The sequence below is a fragment of the Pseudophryne corroboree genome, chromosome 2 (genome assembly GCF_028390025.1).
Source record: "Pseudophryne corroboree isolate aPseCor3 chromosome 2, aPseCor3.hap2, whole genome shotgun sequence".
NCBI lineage: Eukaryota > Metazoa > Chordata > Amphibia > Anura > Myobatrachidae > Pseudophryne > Pseudophryne corroboree.
The window spans coordinates 624,877,013-624,893,452 of record NC_086445.1 but is presented as its reverse complement, the minus strand read 5'-3'; the positions used below and the strand labels follow the sequence as shown (position 1 = coordinate 624,893,452).

General features: G+C 36.8%; 1 protein-coding gene and 1 long non-coding RNA gene across 3 annotated transcripts; one reads left to right on the top strand and one right to left on the bottom strand.

The window, feature by feature from the left end:
* Window positions 1-1,517: 1,517 nt before the first annotated feature.
* Window positions 1,518-8,871, top strand: LOC135040576 (serine-rich adhesin for platelets-like). Of its 2 annotated transcripts, XM_063954833.1 has the most exons (6): window positions 1,518-1,981; window positions 2,726-2,803; window positions 4,253-4,717; window positions 4,820-5,008; window positions 5,171-7,071; window positions 8,338-8,871. In XM_063954833.1, the coding sequence occupies exons 1-5, from the start codon at window positions 1,528-1,530 to the stop codon at window positions 7,060-7,062; spliced, it is 3,078 nt and encodes a 1,025-aa protein (XP_063810903.1). In that variant the 5' UTR covers window positions 1,518-1,527; the 3' UTR covers window positions 7,063-7,071; window positions 8,338-8,871. The 2 variants fall into 2 exon arrangements, with proteins under 2 accessions (XP_063810903.1, XP_063810900.1); XM_063954830.1 differs by lacking the exon at window positions 8,338-8,871 and having other exon boundaries at window positions 5,171-7,334.
* A 1,831-nt stretch (window positions 8,872-10,702) lies between these two features.
* Window positions 10,703-12,115, bottom strand: LOC135051029 (uncharacterized). The gene is made up of 3 exons (XR_010242000.1): window positions 11,984-12,115; window positions 11,790-11,856; window positions 10,703-10,913 (listed from the first exon to the last, which is right to left on the bottom strand). It is a non-coding gene; the product is annotated as an uncharacterized LOC135051029 (long non-coding RNA).
* Window positions 12,116-16,440: the final 4,325 nt, after the last annotated feature.

The window sequence follows — 16,440 nt, the reverse complement described above, 5'->3', positions numbered from 1 at the left end:
AGCACAGTTAGGGGTCTATTCATGTAGCATTGAAAAGACCTTTTTTTGGCGGTAAACAGGGCTTTTCTCTGCCTACTGCAATTCACAGAGCGGGTTAACGTGTAGAAGTCTCTGACTTCTCCAGCGTTACCCCCGCTCTGTGCCTGAATCGCATCACCATACCTTTGTATGGTGAGTGCGATTCATGAAGGTGTGGAAAGCTCTGCTTTCCGCTTCTCCATGGAGTCCAGGTTCGCCATCTCAGGACGCCGTAACCTGAACTGTAGTGCGGAGACATCAGGGAAGCTCAATGCTTCCCCGATCACTGCTCTGCACCTCGCGCTGGCTCTGCCCCCCGACCTCACAGCAACTACTGCGGGCTGACGGGAGGTAAACACCCTGCGCATGCGCAAAGTGACCCTCCGCTGTACCCCGCGCATCGCTGGGAAGGACCGCTGGAGCAGACCTCACCGCAATAGCCCTAGACACCGCAGCGCATCGTCTTAAGGGTAAGTATACATTAATTGCTACTTATCACAGCTATACATCGCATCAAAGCAATGCGATGTGTAGTGATAAGTAGCAATTATGTTTTCGTTTTCTGTATGAATAGACCCTTTAGTGACCATATTTGTCCACTCACACTTTTCACATCGCAGCTGAACACACCCATGGCCATCCCACTTAAAACACTGTTACTGAGAAATAGTTATGCTGCTGATATTGATTTGGTATTGCCATGAGCGGTTATTTGTGCATTCAAGCAGTGCATACGCCCAGTGCGCTGCGTCCTGTGTCCGCAGTCACCGCCGCCTGCCCGCTCCCCGTCTGCAGCAGACGCCGTGGACTGTGTGGGCGTCCGCTGTAGCCGTCTCCAGTGACAGATACTAGAGGTCATTACTGACCTCTAGTGTCTGTACGGCGCTGCTATGGCAGAGATCTCATGACGTCTCTCCCATAGTGATCTATTCATGAAGCATTGAAAAGTGTGTTAAAGTGAGCCAGTGGAGAAGTTGGCCATGGCAACCAATCCGCTGCTATGTATAATGTATAATGTAAAATATTTCATAAAAGAAAAAAAATATGAAAAAAAAAAAATCTCAAACACGTTGTGATTCACAATGAAGGCAGGAAAGTGATCGTACCCTTATATTTGGTGTGAGCCGCAGGTGTTGAGAAAGCAGTAGGCTCCAGAGTTTAGAATCACAAATGTTACCCAAAGCATGCAGAGATTGTCCGTCTTGATTATGGAATAAGGCACAGCATGGCAAACCAACGCGTTTCTGGACTATGCTGTCCCTTTTTCAAGGTCTATATCAGGTTTGAATAATTTTAACATTGATGGGGAGAAACAGATGGTTTACTACCATCGATTGATGTTTCAAGGCTAGTGAATTATTTGGCATCTAAGTATCAGTGCATGGCTCCAGATAAATTGAAAACATAATTCTTAATTAATAAATGATTAATAGAAAAAAATTATAGAACATATATATAGAATTATTTAGTAAATCTTTGTCTTTATTTATATTGTATTAGTTTTAAAAAATGGCAGAGGGTGGTAGCAGAAAACGAACCTCACTTACTCAAGATGAAGCTGAAACATCTCACAGTCAGAAGAGTCACAGTGATGCTTCTCATGATGAATATGAATCTCCTGATGAAGGAAGCATCCACAGGGCCCCAAAGTTCACAGATGATGAAACAGACACCCTCATTGACCAAGTTATTCATCATACATGTCAGCTATTTGGTCCCGAAGCTTTTAATGTACACCAGAAATTTAAAAATAATACTTGGGAAGAAATAGCAAAATCTGTGTCTACAGCTCGAGATATACATCGAACTCCTGAAAGCTGCAAAAAGAGACTACGTGACTGTAAGAGGAAGACAAATCATAAAATAAAGTGTAGAAGAAAACTCCAAAAGGTTTGGGAGAAAAAACTAGAAGAGCACTTTAGAATGGTACAAGATGACGAGAGGCCACCCACTGGTTCCCAGGGTAACTATTTTACAAACTATAAATATGTATATAACTATATCTAGATAGATAGATAGATAGATAGATAGATAGATAGATAGATAGATATATTATCGTATTGTCCATGAAAAATATCAATCCACCAGATGTGTGTGTGTCTATATCTATATACACACAAACATAGGTGGAGTATGCCATATCCCAATATCAATCAATAAAAGAAAAAATTTTTACACATAGATTTTAATGGGAGAGTAAGATAGTGAAAAATTTGTTTTATGATGGCAAATGTGAAAATAATTATTTTAATACACAACATTATAAAGAAAATTACATAAATTGACCTTCAGGCTGTTTGTATAATGTGTATATGAAACAAATTAATTGTGTAAATATACACACACTTTGTTTAATGCACAAAGTATGTTAAAAAATTGTATAAAATGACCTTACGGGTTTGTGTATAATGTGTATATTAAACATAAATGCACTCTGTGCTTCAATTTGGACACCATCGCCATGCGATCTCATTATGATATGCAGTTAGTACAAATACTTTCAAATTGTATATCCAAAATAGTACCTGAACCCATCATTTAGGATAAGGTTTACTCAATGTGTGTGTGTGTGTGTGTGTGTGTGTGTGTGTGTGTGTGTGTGTGTGTGTGTGTGTGTGTGTGTGTGTGTGTGTGTGTGTGTGTGTGTGTGATATTAAAATGTTTAGTAACTGTAATATTTTTATTTTATTTTTTATATTTGCTAAAGAACTTAAGGTTGCTCAAGAAAAAAATCAAAAGAAAACACATAAGAAAAAGCAGAAGAATTTGGAAGAGCAACAGTCTGGTAAAAAATTTAAAACAAAAGTAAAAACGTTACAACTAAACAGTAAATAATGTTTGCAATATTGTATGATGTTATATCGTGAGTTAGATAATAAATAGTTTATGTAAGATATTTCAAAATATAGTGCATATGAAAACATATACTGTTAATTTCTTTGTTCTATTGAGCCAAAATAAATACTTTGGTCATAATTAAAAATCAATGTAATTTTTTTTTTTAAATACATATATAATTATTAGCTGAAAAAATAGTTCATTGCTAAGTAAATGCTAGTATAATCAAAATAAATTAATTAAATTAAAATCTCTTACTTATGTCTCTCGTTTTATCAACGAGATATACCAAAAGTTAACTGATTACTTTGTAATTGATTATCAATAATTACACTTATAAAGGACATTCTACGAACGCTGCTGCCGCCAATGGTTAAAATTGCAGGCGCAAAGGAGAATTATGCCATTCTTTATCAGCCCAATCCTGCTGCTGATGCTACTCTTCTAAATGCTGTAAATGTGTGGACTACAGGCAACCCTCACTATGTTATATATGTAAGATATCCGAACTTAATTTTTTCATGTAGGAGGTCATTAGGTAGATAAACATTGATTGGGCTACTAAAAGTCAACATTTATTATGTAGACATGGTCATTAGATTGACATGAGAAATAAGTAGACCTGAGTCCAACCTTCTTAATTTAATTAGTTATTTTTCTTCCTATTTAAGGATCAACTTGGACAACAATTGGGAATGGGAACCTGCAAATAATACAGCGGTAGCTGAGCTAGGCACCTTACACAACACATCACTTAACGAGGAATGTGAGAACAAAAACAGAATTAAAAACCCATGTTGAAATTTTTTACTATATAACTAATTACCGACAACCCTTCTCCATACACTTATGTCTTGTCACTATTCATCCACGCAAGGCCGACCAGTAATGATTTTTAACTGTCACCCCCTTACCGGCCACACAGATAAGTGTTAGAGCTTTGTATTAGACTCACATTATTTTTTTACAGATTTTTAGTCAAATATTTCCACAGTGTGTTGTAAATTGCTACCTACTTTCCTGAGTTAGCGTTGAACCTAAAAACATACACACATGCTATCTAGCATCTTATTCTAATTTTATAAACATGCCCTCCTACTGTAAAATAATATTGTGCTAGCTATAATGTTTTACCCTATGTTGTAGAAATAAATCAAAAATTGGATTATAAGCTATATTATTGAGCCAAAAAGGCTTTTTTCTGTTGTAATAAAATAATAATAATAAATATAATAAAATATTATATGTATTAAAAAATATTACTATAAAAATATAAGTAAATACATTTTTGAGGTATGCTTTACACAGTTTTATAATGCTAGAAATATTGTAATGTCTATAAAATATTATGTATTTATATGTATGCAATGTTAAATATACCTATTATTTATTTCAGGTTCCTTTACAACAATTTCAAGGAAAGTTTCTTTTTCTGAAACAAAAACAGTTATGACAGACAATTTTCCTTCAACTGCGGATGAACCATCAGTGATGCCACATATTTTAACATTGGACAATCCTTCCATGGTGGACGAACCATCAATGCTGCATCATGATGCAACAGCGGACCATGCTACCATGTTGGACCAACCATCAATGCTGCAACATACTTCGACAGTGGATGATACTTCCTTTGTGGCCGAACCATCAATGCTGAAACATTCGGCAAGAGTGGATGATCATTCCACGGTGGACCAAACATCAATGATGCAAGAATATTCTTCTGTGGTTCACAGTTCCACTACGGTAGAGACTTCCACGGTAAATGAAACATCCATGAGGCAAGAACAATCAACAATGGATGATCCTTTCATGGAGGATGAAAATTCAACCATGCTAAACCCTTTAATGTTAGATAAAGGTATTTATTTTAATCAATATAAATAAAATTTACTATCATTGATATTCAATATGGTTAAAAACTATGTTTAAGATGAATGGTATTTATCTATTATGTTTTAAGCCATAGAAAGCAACATGGTGACTGCCACACAGACACAGGATAACATTAATGAGGAGCCTGTATTGCACAGCCAGAAAAGTAATATTGATACAGAAGATACCAACCAGGTGGAATTGAATGCAGAGACTGCACATTCTAGTGTAATTGACCATGGTCTTCAAGACCAATTCCTGGACTCTACAAATCAAGGTAAATTTTTTTAATGTATAAAACATAGATTTTAATGAGATCCACTATCATTAATAGATACTGGTTTTTTTATAACTTGATTTTTTGGTTCTTCTAACTATACTTAATAAATTGTCTGTAAATTGATGTATTAACTGTACCTAGAACTTTTTATACACACAGAATGTGAAGTTAGCAGATCACAAACCATTAGCCAACAGGATTCTTTAAAGGAAGCCATGCAGCTAATTGAGAGGAATAGAAATGAAGAAATGAAAAAAATTGAACATCAAATAAATCAGCTGAATAATAATATACAGATTCTCAACACAACACAAAGACAACAGAATCAAGCACTTGTCACTCTTGCAAATTTTTACGATCATCTTGTTTCATCACAGAATGTGGCAGCAATCAACTACCAACAGATGCAGCACAGTATAAATCAAATGCTAGCATGGCAGTATGAGACTATTACCATCACACGCATGATTTCCACTTTCATGCAACTGTTGACAGAAGAAAGACAAAGAATGTCCAGATCAGATAATCCTTCTTGTATATCCAATGCTACAGCAGGAACCTTTGTATCCAGCTGTACACGTGGAGACTATGTAACAAGCTCTACACACAGAGAGTATGCAACGAGCGCTGCACCTGGAACCTATCTATACACCACTTTACCAGGAGAATCTGTATCCACCCCTGCAGCAGGAACAGATGTATCCACCACTTTACCAGGACCCTATGTATCCACCACTGCAACAGTAACCTATGTATCCACCACTTTACCAGTATACTCTGTATCCACTGCTGCAGCAAGTACCAATGTTTCCACCACTTTAACAGGACCATATGTATCCTACACTTTACCAGGACCCTATGTATCCACCACTGCAGCAGGACCCTATCTATCCACTACTTTAACAGGACCCTATGTATCCTCGACATTATCAGGACCCTATGTATCCATACCTGCAACAGGACCCTGTGTATCCTCCACTTTTGCGGGACCCTATGTATCCATCCCTGCACCAAGACCCTATGTATCCACTACTTTAACAGGACCCTATGTATCCTCGACATTATCAGGACCCTATGTATCCATACGTGAAACAGGACCCTGTGTATCCTCCACTTTTGCAGGACCCTATGCATCCATCCCTGCACCAAGACCCTATGTATCCACCACTGCAACAGAACCCTATGTATGCACGACTGTAACAGGACACTATGTATCCTCAACTTTAGCAGAACCCTATGTATCCATCCCTGCATCAAGACCCTATGTATCCACTACTTTTACAGGACCCTATGTATCCTCAACTTTAGCAAGACCCTATGTATCCACCACTGCAACAGAACCCTCTGTATCCACGACTGTAACAGGACACTATGTATCCTCAATTTTAGCAGAACCCTATGTATCCATCCCTGCATCAAGACCCTATGTATCCACTACTTTTACAGGACCCTATGTATCCTCCACTTTAGCAAGACCCTATGTATCCACCACTGCAACAGAACCCTCTGTATCCACGACTGTAACAGGACACTATGTATCCTCAATTTTAGCAGAACCCTATGTATCCATCCCTGCATCAAGACCCTATGTATCCACTACTTTTACAGGACCCTATGTATCCTCCACTTTAGCAGGACCCTATGTATACAACAACTTACATGGAGACTATGTATCCACTGCTTATAGAGGCCTCAATGTATCCACCACTGCACCAGGGCCCTATTTATTGAAGCCAAAACCAGGACACTCAGAATCCACTACTGGACAAATTGCCTCAGAATCCCCCGCTGACTCAGGACCCTCAGAATCCACCGCTGCACCAGGAAAGTATAAATCCACCGCTGCACCTGTACCCTCTGAATACAGCCCTGAAAACACAAATTTGAGAAGCATAGCTGTAGCATCAGAAGTGCATTCAAGATTGCAATTGGCTTATCGACCTAGCTCAAGCTATGATGAGAATATGGATCTTCGAGTAAGATTAGAGCGTGCAAATATTCAAATTCAACATTGGAAGAGACAGGAAGCTAACGATGAGGATGAAGCTTAAATATTAAAGGTAATGAATAAATGTATATAGATTGCATTATCAGATAACTAAATATGGTGAGACATATGTGCTATGCTTTTTTTGAAAAACGTAACATAAAAAATGTGTTTCCTCAAGATAACAAATGTGCCCTACTCAACGATCATCATCCTGCACTTAAAAAATCCTACATATAACACTAACATTTATTATTTTTAATTAGTTTTAGCCATAGGCTTCTTATTCAAATTGCGAGTTTGAATCACCAAACTCAATAGGAAACTAAGTTAATCCTACATTGATTTTCTATTGTCATTTTGTGTATGGTTTGTAAATTTTTCAAAAAAAAAAAATCATTTGATTTACTTTGGATACAGTCTTAGCAGAGTGTTATAGGCTACAAGTTTAGACATCACAAGAGTGGAGTATAAGCAAAATGCTGGCATGTAGCATACAAATATATTTGTTTTATGTAGAGAACCAGAGCTCTGGAAACACACATGTAGACAAAGTTGCCTGAAATATAAAAGGAAAACAAATAAAAAAAGAGTAAAGACATAAGGAAGAAGAGTGTTAAACAGGATATAATAAACTTTTAAATATATGTAGATATTTTTAAGTTATTTGGACAGAAATCTGTCCCTGAAGAAGGGGATTTTTAACAAAACATGTAGGCAATAAAGGGACACTTTTTGCATCATTGAATACGGCAGTGTGAGTGCAGCCGATTACCTTTCATCTACATAGTCATCTTATGCCAAGCTGACGAGGAGGTCACTGCAGCATATTGTATTTATTGTTTGGAGCACAGTACAAACTGACACTATATATATATATATATATATATATATATACATACATCAAACATCGGCACCGCAGACTAATAAATTAAACTCAGAAATACGGCATTGCTTTGTCAAAGAAATGCATTCTTTCAGAATGTATTTTATTAGTCAGTAGTGCTTCCATTGAATGGGGATTTTTGGAATATTTTGGGGTTGTTTGGACATGATAATTTTGTCTGTGCCGTGAAACATAATTTATGATGGAACCCATTACTATAGTGCTTGTATATCTTTAACTTTACCATTGTTAATACCAATGATGGAAAAATCTTCGGTGCACTACTGATCTAGAGTCACAATGAGAAATATATATTGTAATATTTTATTATAATTAGGGTTGTTACCTTTAAACCTTGCATTTCTTTTAAAATGAAGACTACAGTTAAAGATAAGGTGGACAAAAGTATGGAAATTAACTTTCAAGAACTTACCTGTTTTACTTCATTTTTAGATATGTCACAAACGGTCTTGCGAGCCAGGGTGAAGGAACTGAAGACAGAGGGATACAGAGTCATCCATGTGTCCTGTTTGAAAAGACAAATCGATAATAGGAATATACTTTCTGAGATACTTCAAGTCGTGCATTCCTGAAAATGTTCTAAATTTATTTTGTTTTGTTTTGTTTTGTTCATGTTGGTGGGGTTCACATACTAATATGTTCAAGATAAAAATAGAGAAAATATATGTACAGACACATATTCCATATTACAGTGATTGTTCATGCATATATATATATATTATATTCTAATAATATCCCAAAAAAATTAATGCAAGTTTTGTATTGTTAATAATTTGCATTTGCTTAACAATGCATTTATATATTCTAAAAATATATACAAAAGATTGGCGCTCTACAATACACACACTATATGTGGTTGGATTCAGGCGGCTGCTCACCAGTTGTGGGCGGGCTGCCCCAACAATGGATCAAAGTGAGTGTGAAAAAAGAAAGAGTGGGAGCGCAGAATGAATACAATATATTGTTTTATTTAAAATATTAATATGTCATCCACATAAAAATGCAGTACATGAACTAGCCTAAGAAAAAACAATTGATATTATATAAATGTAAACGAGACTGCCATATCTCCTGAACAAATATGAATAAAAAACCTTTAATAAACCCTAGTTAGGGCTGCATTAATGCTTCATGAAAATCAGCCGTGCGTCCACGAGCTGAAATGATTGTAAAAAGGAGACTGCTAAAAAGGGCCTCTGTTATAAGTCACTGTCCTCCTTATACACAATAGAATCTCATTGGTAGAGAGTGTCCCAGTACTGGACTTGCGGACAACCGTGCTGTAGTATTATGTGTCAAATGGATAGTGATGGTCAAATTCAATTTGTGGTATATCACCTGATGTAGAAGCCTCTCCGTCAAAGGCGCTGTACTGAGCCGGGTTTGCTGGGGCTCTGTGCAGTGAACGTACAGCTGGTCTCGTCACCGGTGTACCATCCAGATGAACACGGTAGTTTAATTCTGCTGAAGGATGCTGTACCAGTCTGGATATGCAACAGTGTAAAAATACTGGAGCAGCAGATTCTCCCTCCGCTGGTGTAAAAATCCGTATTAATTGCGGCTACGGTCCACTCGATGCATGCGGCTCACAGGGTGTCAGGAGAATATAGCAGTCCAAATGTGGTCCTTCAAAGGAGTACCTTTGAAATGAAATAAAATTCATTTCCTTCTGATGAAACGGCCAGCGTTGTGGGACGAGAAACGCGTTAAGGTACTCCTTTGAAGTACCTCATTTGGACTGCTATATTCTCTTAACACCCTGTGACCCGCATGCATCCAGTGGACCGTAGCCGCAATTAATACAGATTTTTCCACCAGCGGACGGAGAATCTGCTGCTCCAGTATTTTTACACTGTTGCATATCCAGACTGGTACAGCATCCTTCAGCAGAATTAAACTACCGTGTTCATCTGGATGGTACACCGGTGACGAGACCAGCTGTACGTTCACTGCACAGAGCCCCAGCAAACCCGGCTCAGTACAGCGCCTTTGACGGAGAGGCTTCTACATCAGGTGATATACCACAAATTGAATTTGACCATCACTATCCATTTGACACATAATACTACAGCACGGTTGTCCGCAAGTCCAGTACTGGGACACTCTCTACCAATGAGATTCTATTGTGTATAAGGAGGACAGTGACTTATAACAGAGGCACTTTTTAGCAGTCTCCTTTTTACAATCATTTCAGCTCGTGGACGCACGGCTGATTTTCATGAAGCATTAATGCAGCCCTAACTAGGGTTTATTAAAGGTTTTTTATTCATATTTGTTCAGGAGATATGGCAGTCTCGTTTACATTTATATAATATCAATTGTTTTTTCTTAGGCTAGTTCATGTACTGCATTTTTATGTGGATGACATATTAATATTTTAAATAAAATAATATATTGGATTCATTCTGCGCTCCCACTATTTATATATTCTAATTGTATTTGCAATAATATTTGAATAGATTACCAATCGGAACATATTTGTGTGTTTAATGTACACATTACACAATTTTGCTTCCAAACTCGCAAAATAGTAAATTTTTAATATTGATATATAAAAAATTGGAATTGTAAATTAAAATTATGAAGGTAAGGATGGGATCAGATTAGCAAATATATATGGTTCTTTGATGGCGTAAACCATCTAGCCAATTGACGCTATCATCATTTCCCATGTTTCCCTCAAAGACATACACGCGTATGTATTTCCCACATATTGCGTCATTTAAGTTTTAGGGTGCTGTAAGTATGAGGAATAATAATAAAAACAATAAGCTAACATAGTATTTTCAATGAATAAAAGTTTTATTTTCTAAAGGGTGAACTTTGAACAGGTTAACATATTATAACTGGTAATAGATTTATAAATAAATCTTGAAAAAAATATATTGTATATGTTTCTATAATAAAGATTAATAAGAATAATATCACCGCATCAGATTATGTTATGTAGGATCAAGATGGTTTTCATATTCTTTGTTGTGGATTCATTGTGGATCAAGTTTCTTTTCCTGTATTGAAAAAATAGTCATACACTGTGTGCACAAACAATGATGATTCAATAAAAAAATTTAAAAAATGAACATTTTTTACGTGTTTTCTATATAATAATATAAAAACAAAAAAAATTTTTTTTGTCATATTTGTTAATCTAAGAGTAATCGTTTTTTATTTTACATTAAGGGAAAAAATCTGTCAACTTTAATACCCAAACATTGAGAGATATTACACTGTTTTATTCGTATTGTATAATTTTCTTATTGTACTATATTTTGGTAAATATACACAGTTTCTGAAGAAGATGTGGAAATACTATTGCCATCCTAATCTGACAGTGTTTATATTAATGATGGATAAAAATTAAGAACATTTTATTTTTGTTATTGTTTCAAATAATTCAATAGGAAAATGTTAAATATATTGCTGTCATAACAATATAGTTAAATATGATATTTTTTCAAATAAATATATTCAGTTGAATAATATTTTATTGTTATGTAATATTAACAATAGAGAGTGGATCCTTACTAGGCATTTCCAAAGTTAGAGATATGGTCCTGTGTAGTAATATATATATTAGTGTATAGGTAAAGCAAATATGTTCATTTTAGATATGTTAATATTTTTAAAGGTACATGATTCCAGGATTCATGTTAGAAGTACAATTTAGTTTAGAATTATAATTAAATAAAAAAAAAAGGAATGAATCTAAAAATGAAGATATGGATATCAGACATTTCAAAGGTCATAACAGTTAACAAGATTATGTAAGAAATAAATTAAAAATATTATTTAATGTATGTAATATGTTTTGTTAAGAGCTGATTAAAGTACGTAAACAGGCTAAATATAAAAATGCTAAAAACTGTTTCAATAGGTATAGTTACCGCAAAACCAAATAATGAGGAGTCCTAATCAGCGGATTGCAGTTGATTGGAAGGGCAAACAAGATAACTAGTTTAGGTGAAAAAAATATATAATTAACAATGTCAAGATTAAACTATTACATTAGAACAGATGATTAAGGTACATAAATAGAAGACAAATTATCTACATCAAATTGTTTTAAAATGCATATTACCTGGAAAGTAATAAGGAGAAAAAATCTTCTTTGGCTTGCAGATGATGATTGGGAGGTCAGAACAGTAAACTAATTTAAAAAAATTGAGTAAATATATTAGCAATGCAGAAAAGTTAGCAAATGTTTAGAATAGTTGATATGCACTTTGAAATTGTATACAATTTAGAGAGCAATATTAAGGGGGGTACTCATGGAGAGATCCATGGCTAAAATCTAATCAATCTGACTAGATTGATTAGATTTTCTGCACATATCACTCGTGTGTAGCCCCCTCTGCGATAGCGATGCGCGGTGACGAACATCGCTATCGCTGCTGCTAGATTGAGCCTGCATGCAGACCATTACAGTTACATCAATTTAGAGTTAGTGTCTACTATACTATATTGACATTTGTGTGCTAATAAATTCTTTATAATTTAAAAAAATAATCAAATTTAAGGGAAGGGGGTATTGCTTGTTTGAGAAATGAGGTGTAACAATGTAAGATTGTTATTAACCAATCATAATATTTAGTATGTTACATGCACAAGAAAACATTAAAAATTTAATTAATACCTATCAGTGTTTTGCATTTTTACAGTTTATACATAAATTAGAATTTATCTCATTGTGTTAAAAACAGTTATTTCATAAGGATAAGGCCAGGATAACACAGCATGTGTCTAAATGAGTTATGGAACCACAGCATACAGCATGCCTGTAAACTTTTTTTTTATTATAGTGATGCCAACACTGTGGCAGTGCATGCTGGGTAGTTTAGTTACACAGAAGTTGGTGAGACAAAGGTTGCCTAACCATTACCTAGTCCATGGTTTCCTTCGGCATTTTAAATACACCTCCCAGCAAGCATGGACAACATGTTTAAATATAATAAAAGCAAACCTGTGAGAGTGCATGCTGGGATGTTTATTTCAACAGCAAATGGAGAACCACAGCATGTACACCATGAATTAGGCAAATAAAAAAATCTAACCGTTGCAGTAAAAATAGGATTTCAAAAATGGTGCAACCAAATATATATATATATTTGTTTTGATATAGAAAATATTGTAAATCTGTTTGATAAACAATATAATTGTTTTAATTGAAGAATATTAATAAAATTTATGTTAAAATTAATGAAGGGAAACTTTATCAAAAACATTACATGGGTACAACTGTGCTAAACTGAAATGGGAAACCATTATATTTTAAATCTTTAAAATATAGCTAGAGATTTTTGATTGATGTATATTTTAGAATGGAAAACATAATGTAGAAAATACTTGAATAATAGTTAATTTCTATAATTATAAAAATTCTACTTACCAGTAATGATAGCATCCCAAAATTCAATATGTGAAAAGTGGTTTTTTTTTTATGGTATTTTAAATGATTGAAAGTCAACTAACGAAAAATAAACCATAGAAAATATGAAACTTAACTTTAAAATGAAAAAATAACTATGTTTATAATTAGTTTTAAAGTTACTCCAACTTGAGATGGAAGGCAATGGCATTTAGAAATTCCATCAAATCTATGAAACCAAGTTGGGCAAAACATTTCTGTAGTGCATCTTCTCGAGCAGTATTTTCACGTTTGGTTGGTGTTCGGGCAACATTAAAGGTTACTTTTTCAATGAGCTTGGTGGTCATTTGTTGCTCCTTGTGAAGATAGGAGATAAGTTTGTAGACTCCAAACTTTTTCTCTCCCAGGAGAATATTCCATCTCCTGTGCCATCCTTCCAACTTATTTTGGGTCCTTGGAATCCCACCAACCATATTGTCATGCACTGACCACATGCATGGTGGAAACAGTGGGGGAGATCTGTTTTGACTTCTGGTTCGTTCTCTAAGCCGCCCCAATATATATGTCTCCTCAAAATAAGTTACTAATGTAGCAGCATTAGGAGGCATTTCTGATTTTAATTGTTCAAATGCAGCAGGGATTTCGTCTGCTGGGAGGAAGGAAAGTGCCTGAAGGTTCCTAAGTTTCATAGCAAATGCATGATCACGTCCATATTGTACAGATAAGCCACATGATTGAATTTTTCGCCAAATATTTTGACCTAAATGAAACAAGCAACACTTATGTGTGCTACTCGGAAAAACTTGTTTAGCTGCTTGTATTGCAGCATTCTCAAAATCTGTCAAAATGTAAAGAGGAGAAAATAGAATATCATATTCCTGTGCATAATCCTGTAGGTCTTCTAAAAAACGGATATAACAAACCTCACTTTTGCTACTAAGCAATCCATAGACCAGTGGGACGAAGCGTTGCGTACTGTCATCTGTGCCAACCATAGCATGAATTGAGTATATTTGTCTAAATAGGGTTGGACACGTTTTGAAAGTGCCATCCATTACCCAATACGGTGCCTCATGAAGCTTCCGCAAGTTAGCTTCTGTACTGAATAATAGTGTCCTTTCGTTGTGGAAAGTACTGTCCTTTCCAAGAAATTTTATCCCATCAATGTATTCCAAATTATGTGGGATATCAATATCATCGAGTGTGGTTGGCTCAGGTGGGCAATCCGCTCTCCTTACCCTTTTCACAAGTTTACGGAGGGATTCACTGTTAGGAAGACAGGCAGCACTAGTAGACGGCATTTGGGCAGTAACCGCTTGAATTATTACAGATGGTGGATCATTGGTATCCCTTGCACGTTGCTTTATTGATGCCTTGGCAATGGCAACATCTGTTTTTTCAGCCTTCGGAGTATGAGTATGTTCTCCATGAGTATTAAGTTGGTGCTGTCCTGCAACAATGGTCGTCTTTGCAAAACATGAACAAGGGCCGGTCTTCCTCTCTGTGCAGTGCCAATAGACGACATCACCACGCTGCTTGTTTTTTGCCAAAAGATATCCGTCTATGTTTAAGAGCATTCCTCTTGTAGAAGGAACCAAACGACATGAAGGTTCATCAGCCATAGTTGAAATACGAATGAGTACTTGATCAGAAGGCTGGATGAATGTCGATTATGTAGACCTGAGCTAAGAGTAACTCTTTATAGCATTTTGAAGAGGGAGGAGAGTTAAAATATATTCAAATGTAACCAATGACCAAAACTTTAAATTTAAATAAGTGGGAGGGTTAAAATTAACAAATATTTTTAAAGGGTAAAACGTTGGGATATTGATTGGATTTAAATAAAAAACTTTTATTAGGATACATACCTATACTAGTATAAAATATAAAAAATGTATACTTAGAGAGGTTTGTCAATAATATATGGAGAGTGCCGTCATACGATTGTTCATGGTCTGGAATGAGACTTGTAGCGACACGCAATAGAAATAACTTTGTGGGTGCCAGAGTCTCATTAGAGGCACATAAAGGGGTACAGGGGGAGGTATGAGAAGAATGGGAGTGTACGTCCAGAAATAGAGGGGTGCGCAGGGATGGGGGGGGGGGGGGGGAGTGTACCATGCAGGGAATGATTGGCGGCAGTGGGTAAAGGCTTGTGGGAGATTGGCGGGCAGCCTTGGACTTGTAGTTCCAGGCATAAGAGGCTTGTGGGAGCTTGGCGGTCAGCCTTGGACTTGTAGTTCCAGGCATAAGAGGCTTGTGGGAGCTTGGCGGTCAGCCTTGGACTTGTAGTTCCAGGCATAAGAGGCTTGTGGGAGCTTGGCGGTCAGCCTTGGACTTGTAGTTCCAGGCATAAGAGGCTTGTGGGAGCTTGGCGGTCAGCCTTGGACTTGTAGTTCCAGGCATAAGAGGCTTGTGGGAGCTTGGCGGTCAGCCTTGGACTTGTAGTTCCAGGCATAAGAGGAGAGTCGGGCGGCTGAAGCTATCAACGGGGGTAGCGTCTAATGCAAGACGCCTGATGGGGTGCAGGGGGGTGGGGTGTGAAGAGAACACATAGGAGTGTACGTCCAGAAATAGAGGGGTGCGCAGGGATGGGGGGGGGGGGGGGGGAGTGTACCATGCAGGGAATGATTGGCGGCAGTGGGTAAAGGCTTGTGGGAGATTGGCGGCCAGCCTTGGACTTGTAGTTCAATGCTTTAGAGGAGGGTATTTGATTTGGAAATTAGCGGAGGAAGCTTTTCATTTTGGATGGATTGGGGGGGGTGTAAATTTGGGAAGGGTGATGACTTCAATGAGGGTGCATAGAATAGTCTGGGGGGGGGGGGGGGTTTATTATTTGGAGTTTGAAAACAACACGCACCCAACATGTTCTTGGGTGCGTGATCATTCAAAGGTTTTGACAGGAGAGACATGGGGTCTGGAGGAGACAATAAGATAAGTGGTGAACTTTATGTGACTCGGATTAGTATGGTGTTTGTATGTAAGAGACTTGGAGTCTACAGATAGGGGTGTACGGGAGACATAAACATGATTTAATTTGTTTAGTATGGGTGCGCAGGGAGGGGGGGGGGGTAGTGTACCATGCAGGGAATGATTGACGGCAGTGGGTAAAGGCTTGTGGGAGATTGGCGGCCAGCCTTGGACTTGTAGTTCAATGCTTTAGAGGAGGG

What these genes read in the sequence shown, in the direction of transcription:
- LOC135040576 (XM_063954833.1), top strand. Translation starts at nt 1,528, where the DNA reads ATGGCAGAGGGTGGTAGCAGAAAACGAACCTCACTTACTCAAGATGAA. An exon ending in GCCACCCACTGGTTCCCAGG is followed by an intron (nt 1,982 to 2,725) that starts GTAACTATTTTA and finishes TATTTGCTAAAG; the next exon opens with AACTTAAGGTTGCTCAAGAA. An exon ending in CCCTTTAATGTTAGATAAAG is followed by an intron (nt 4,718 to 4,819) that starts GTATTTATTTTA and finishes TTATGTTTTAAG; the next exon opens with CCATAGAAAGCAACATGGTG.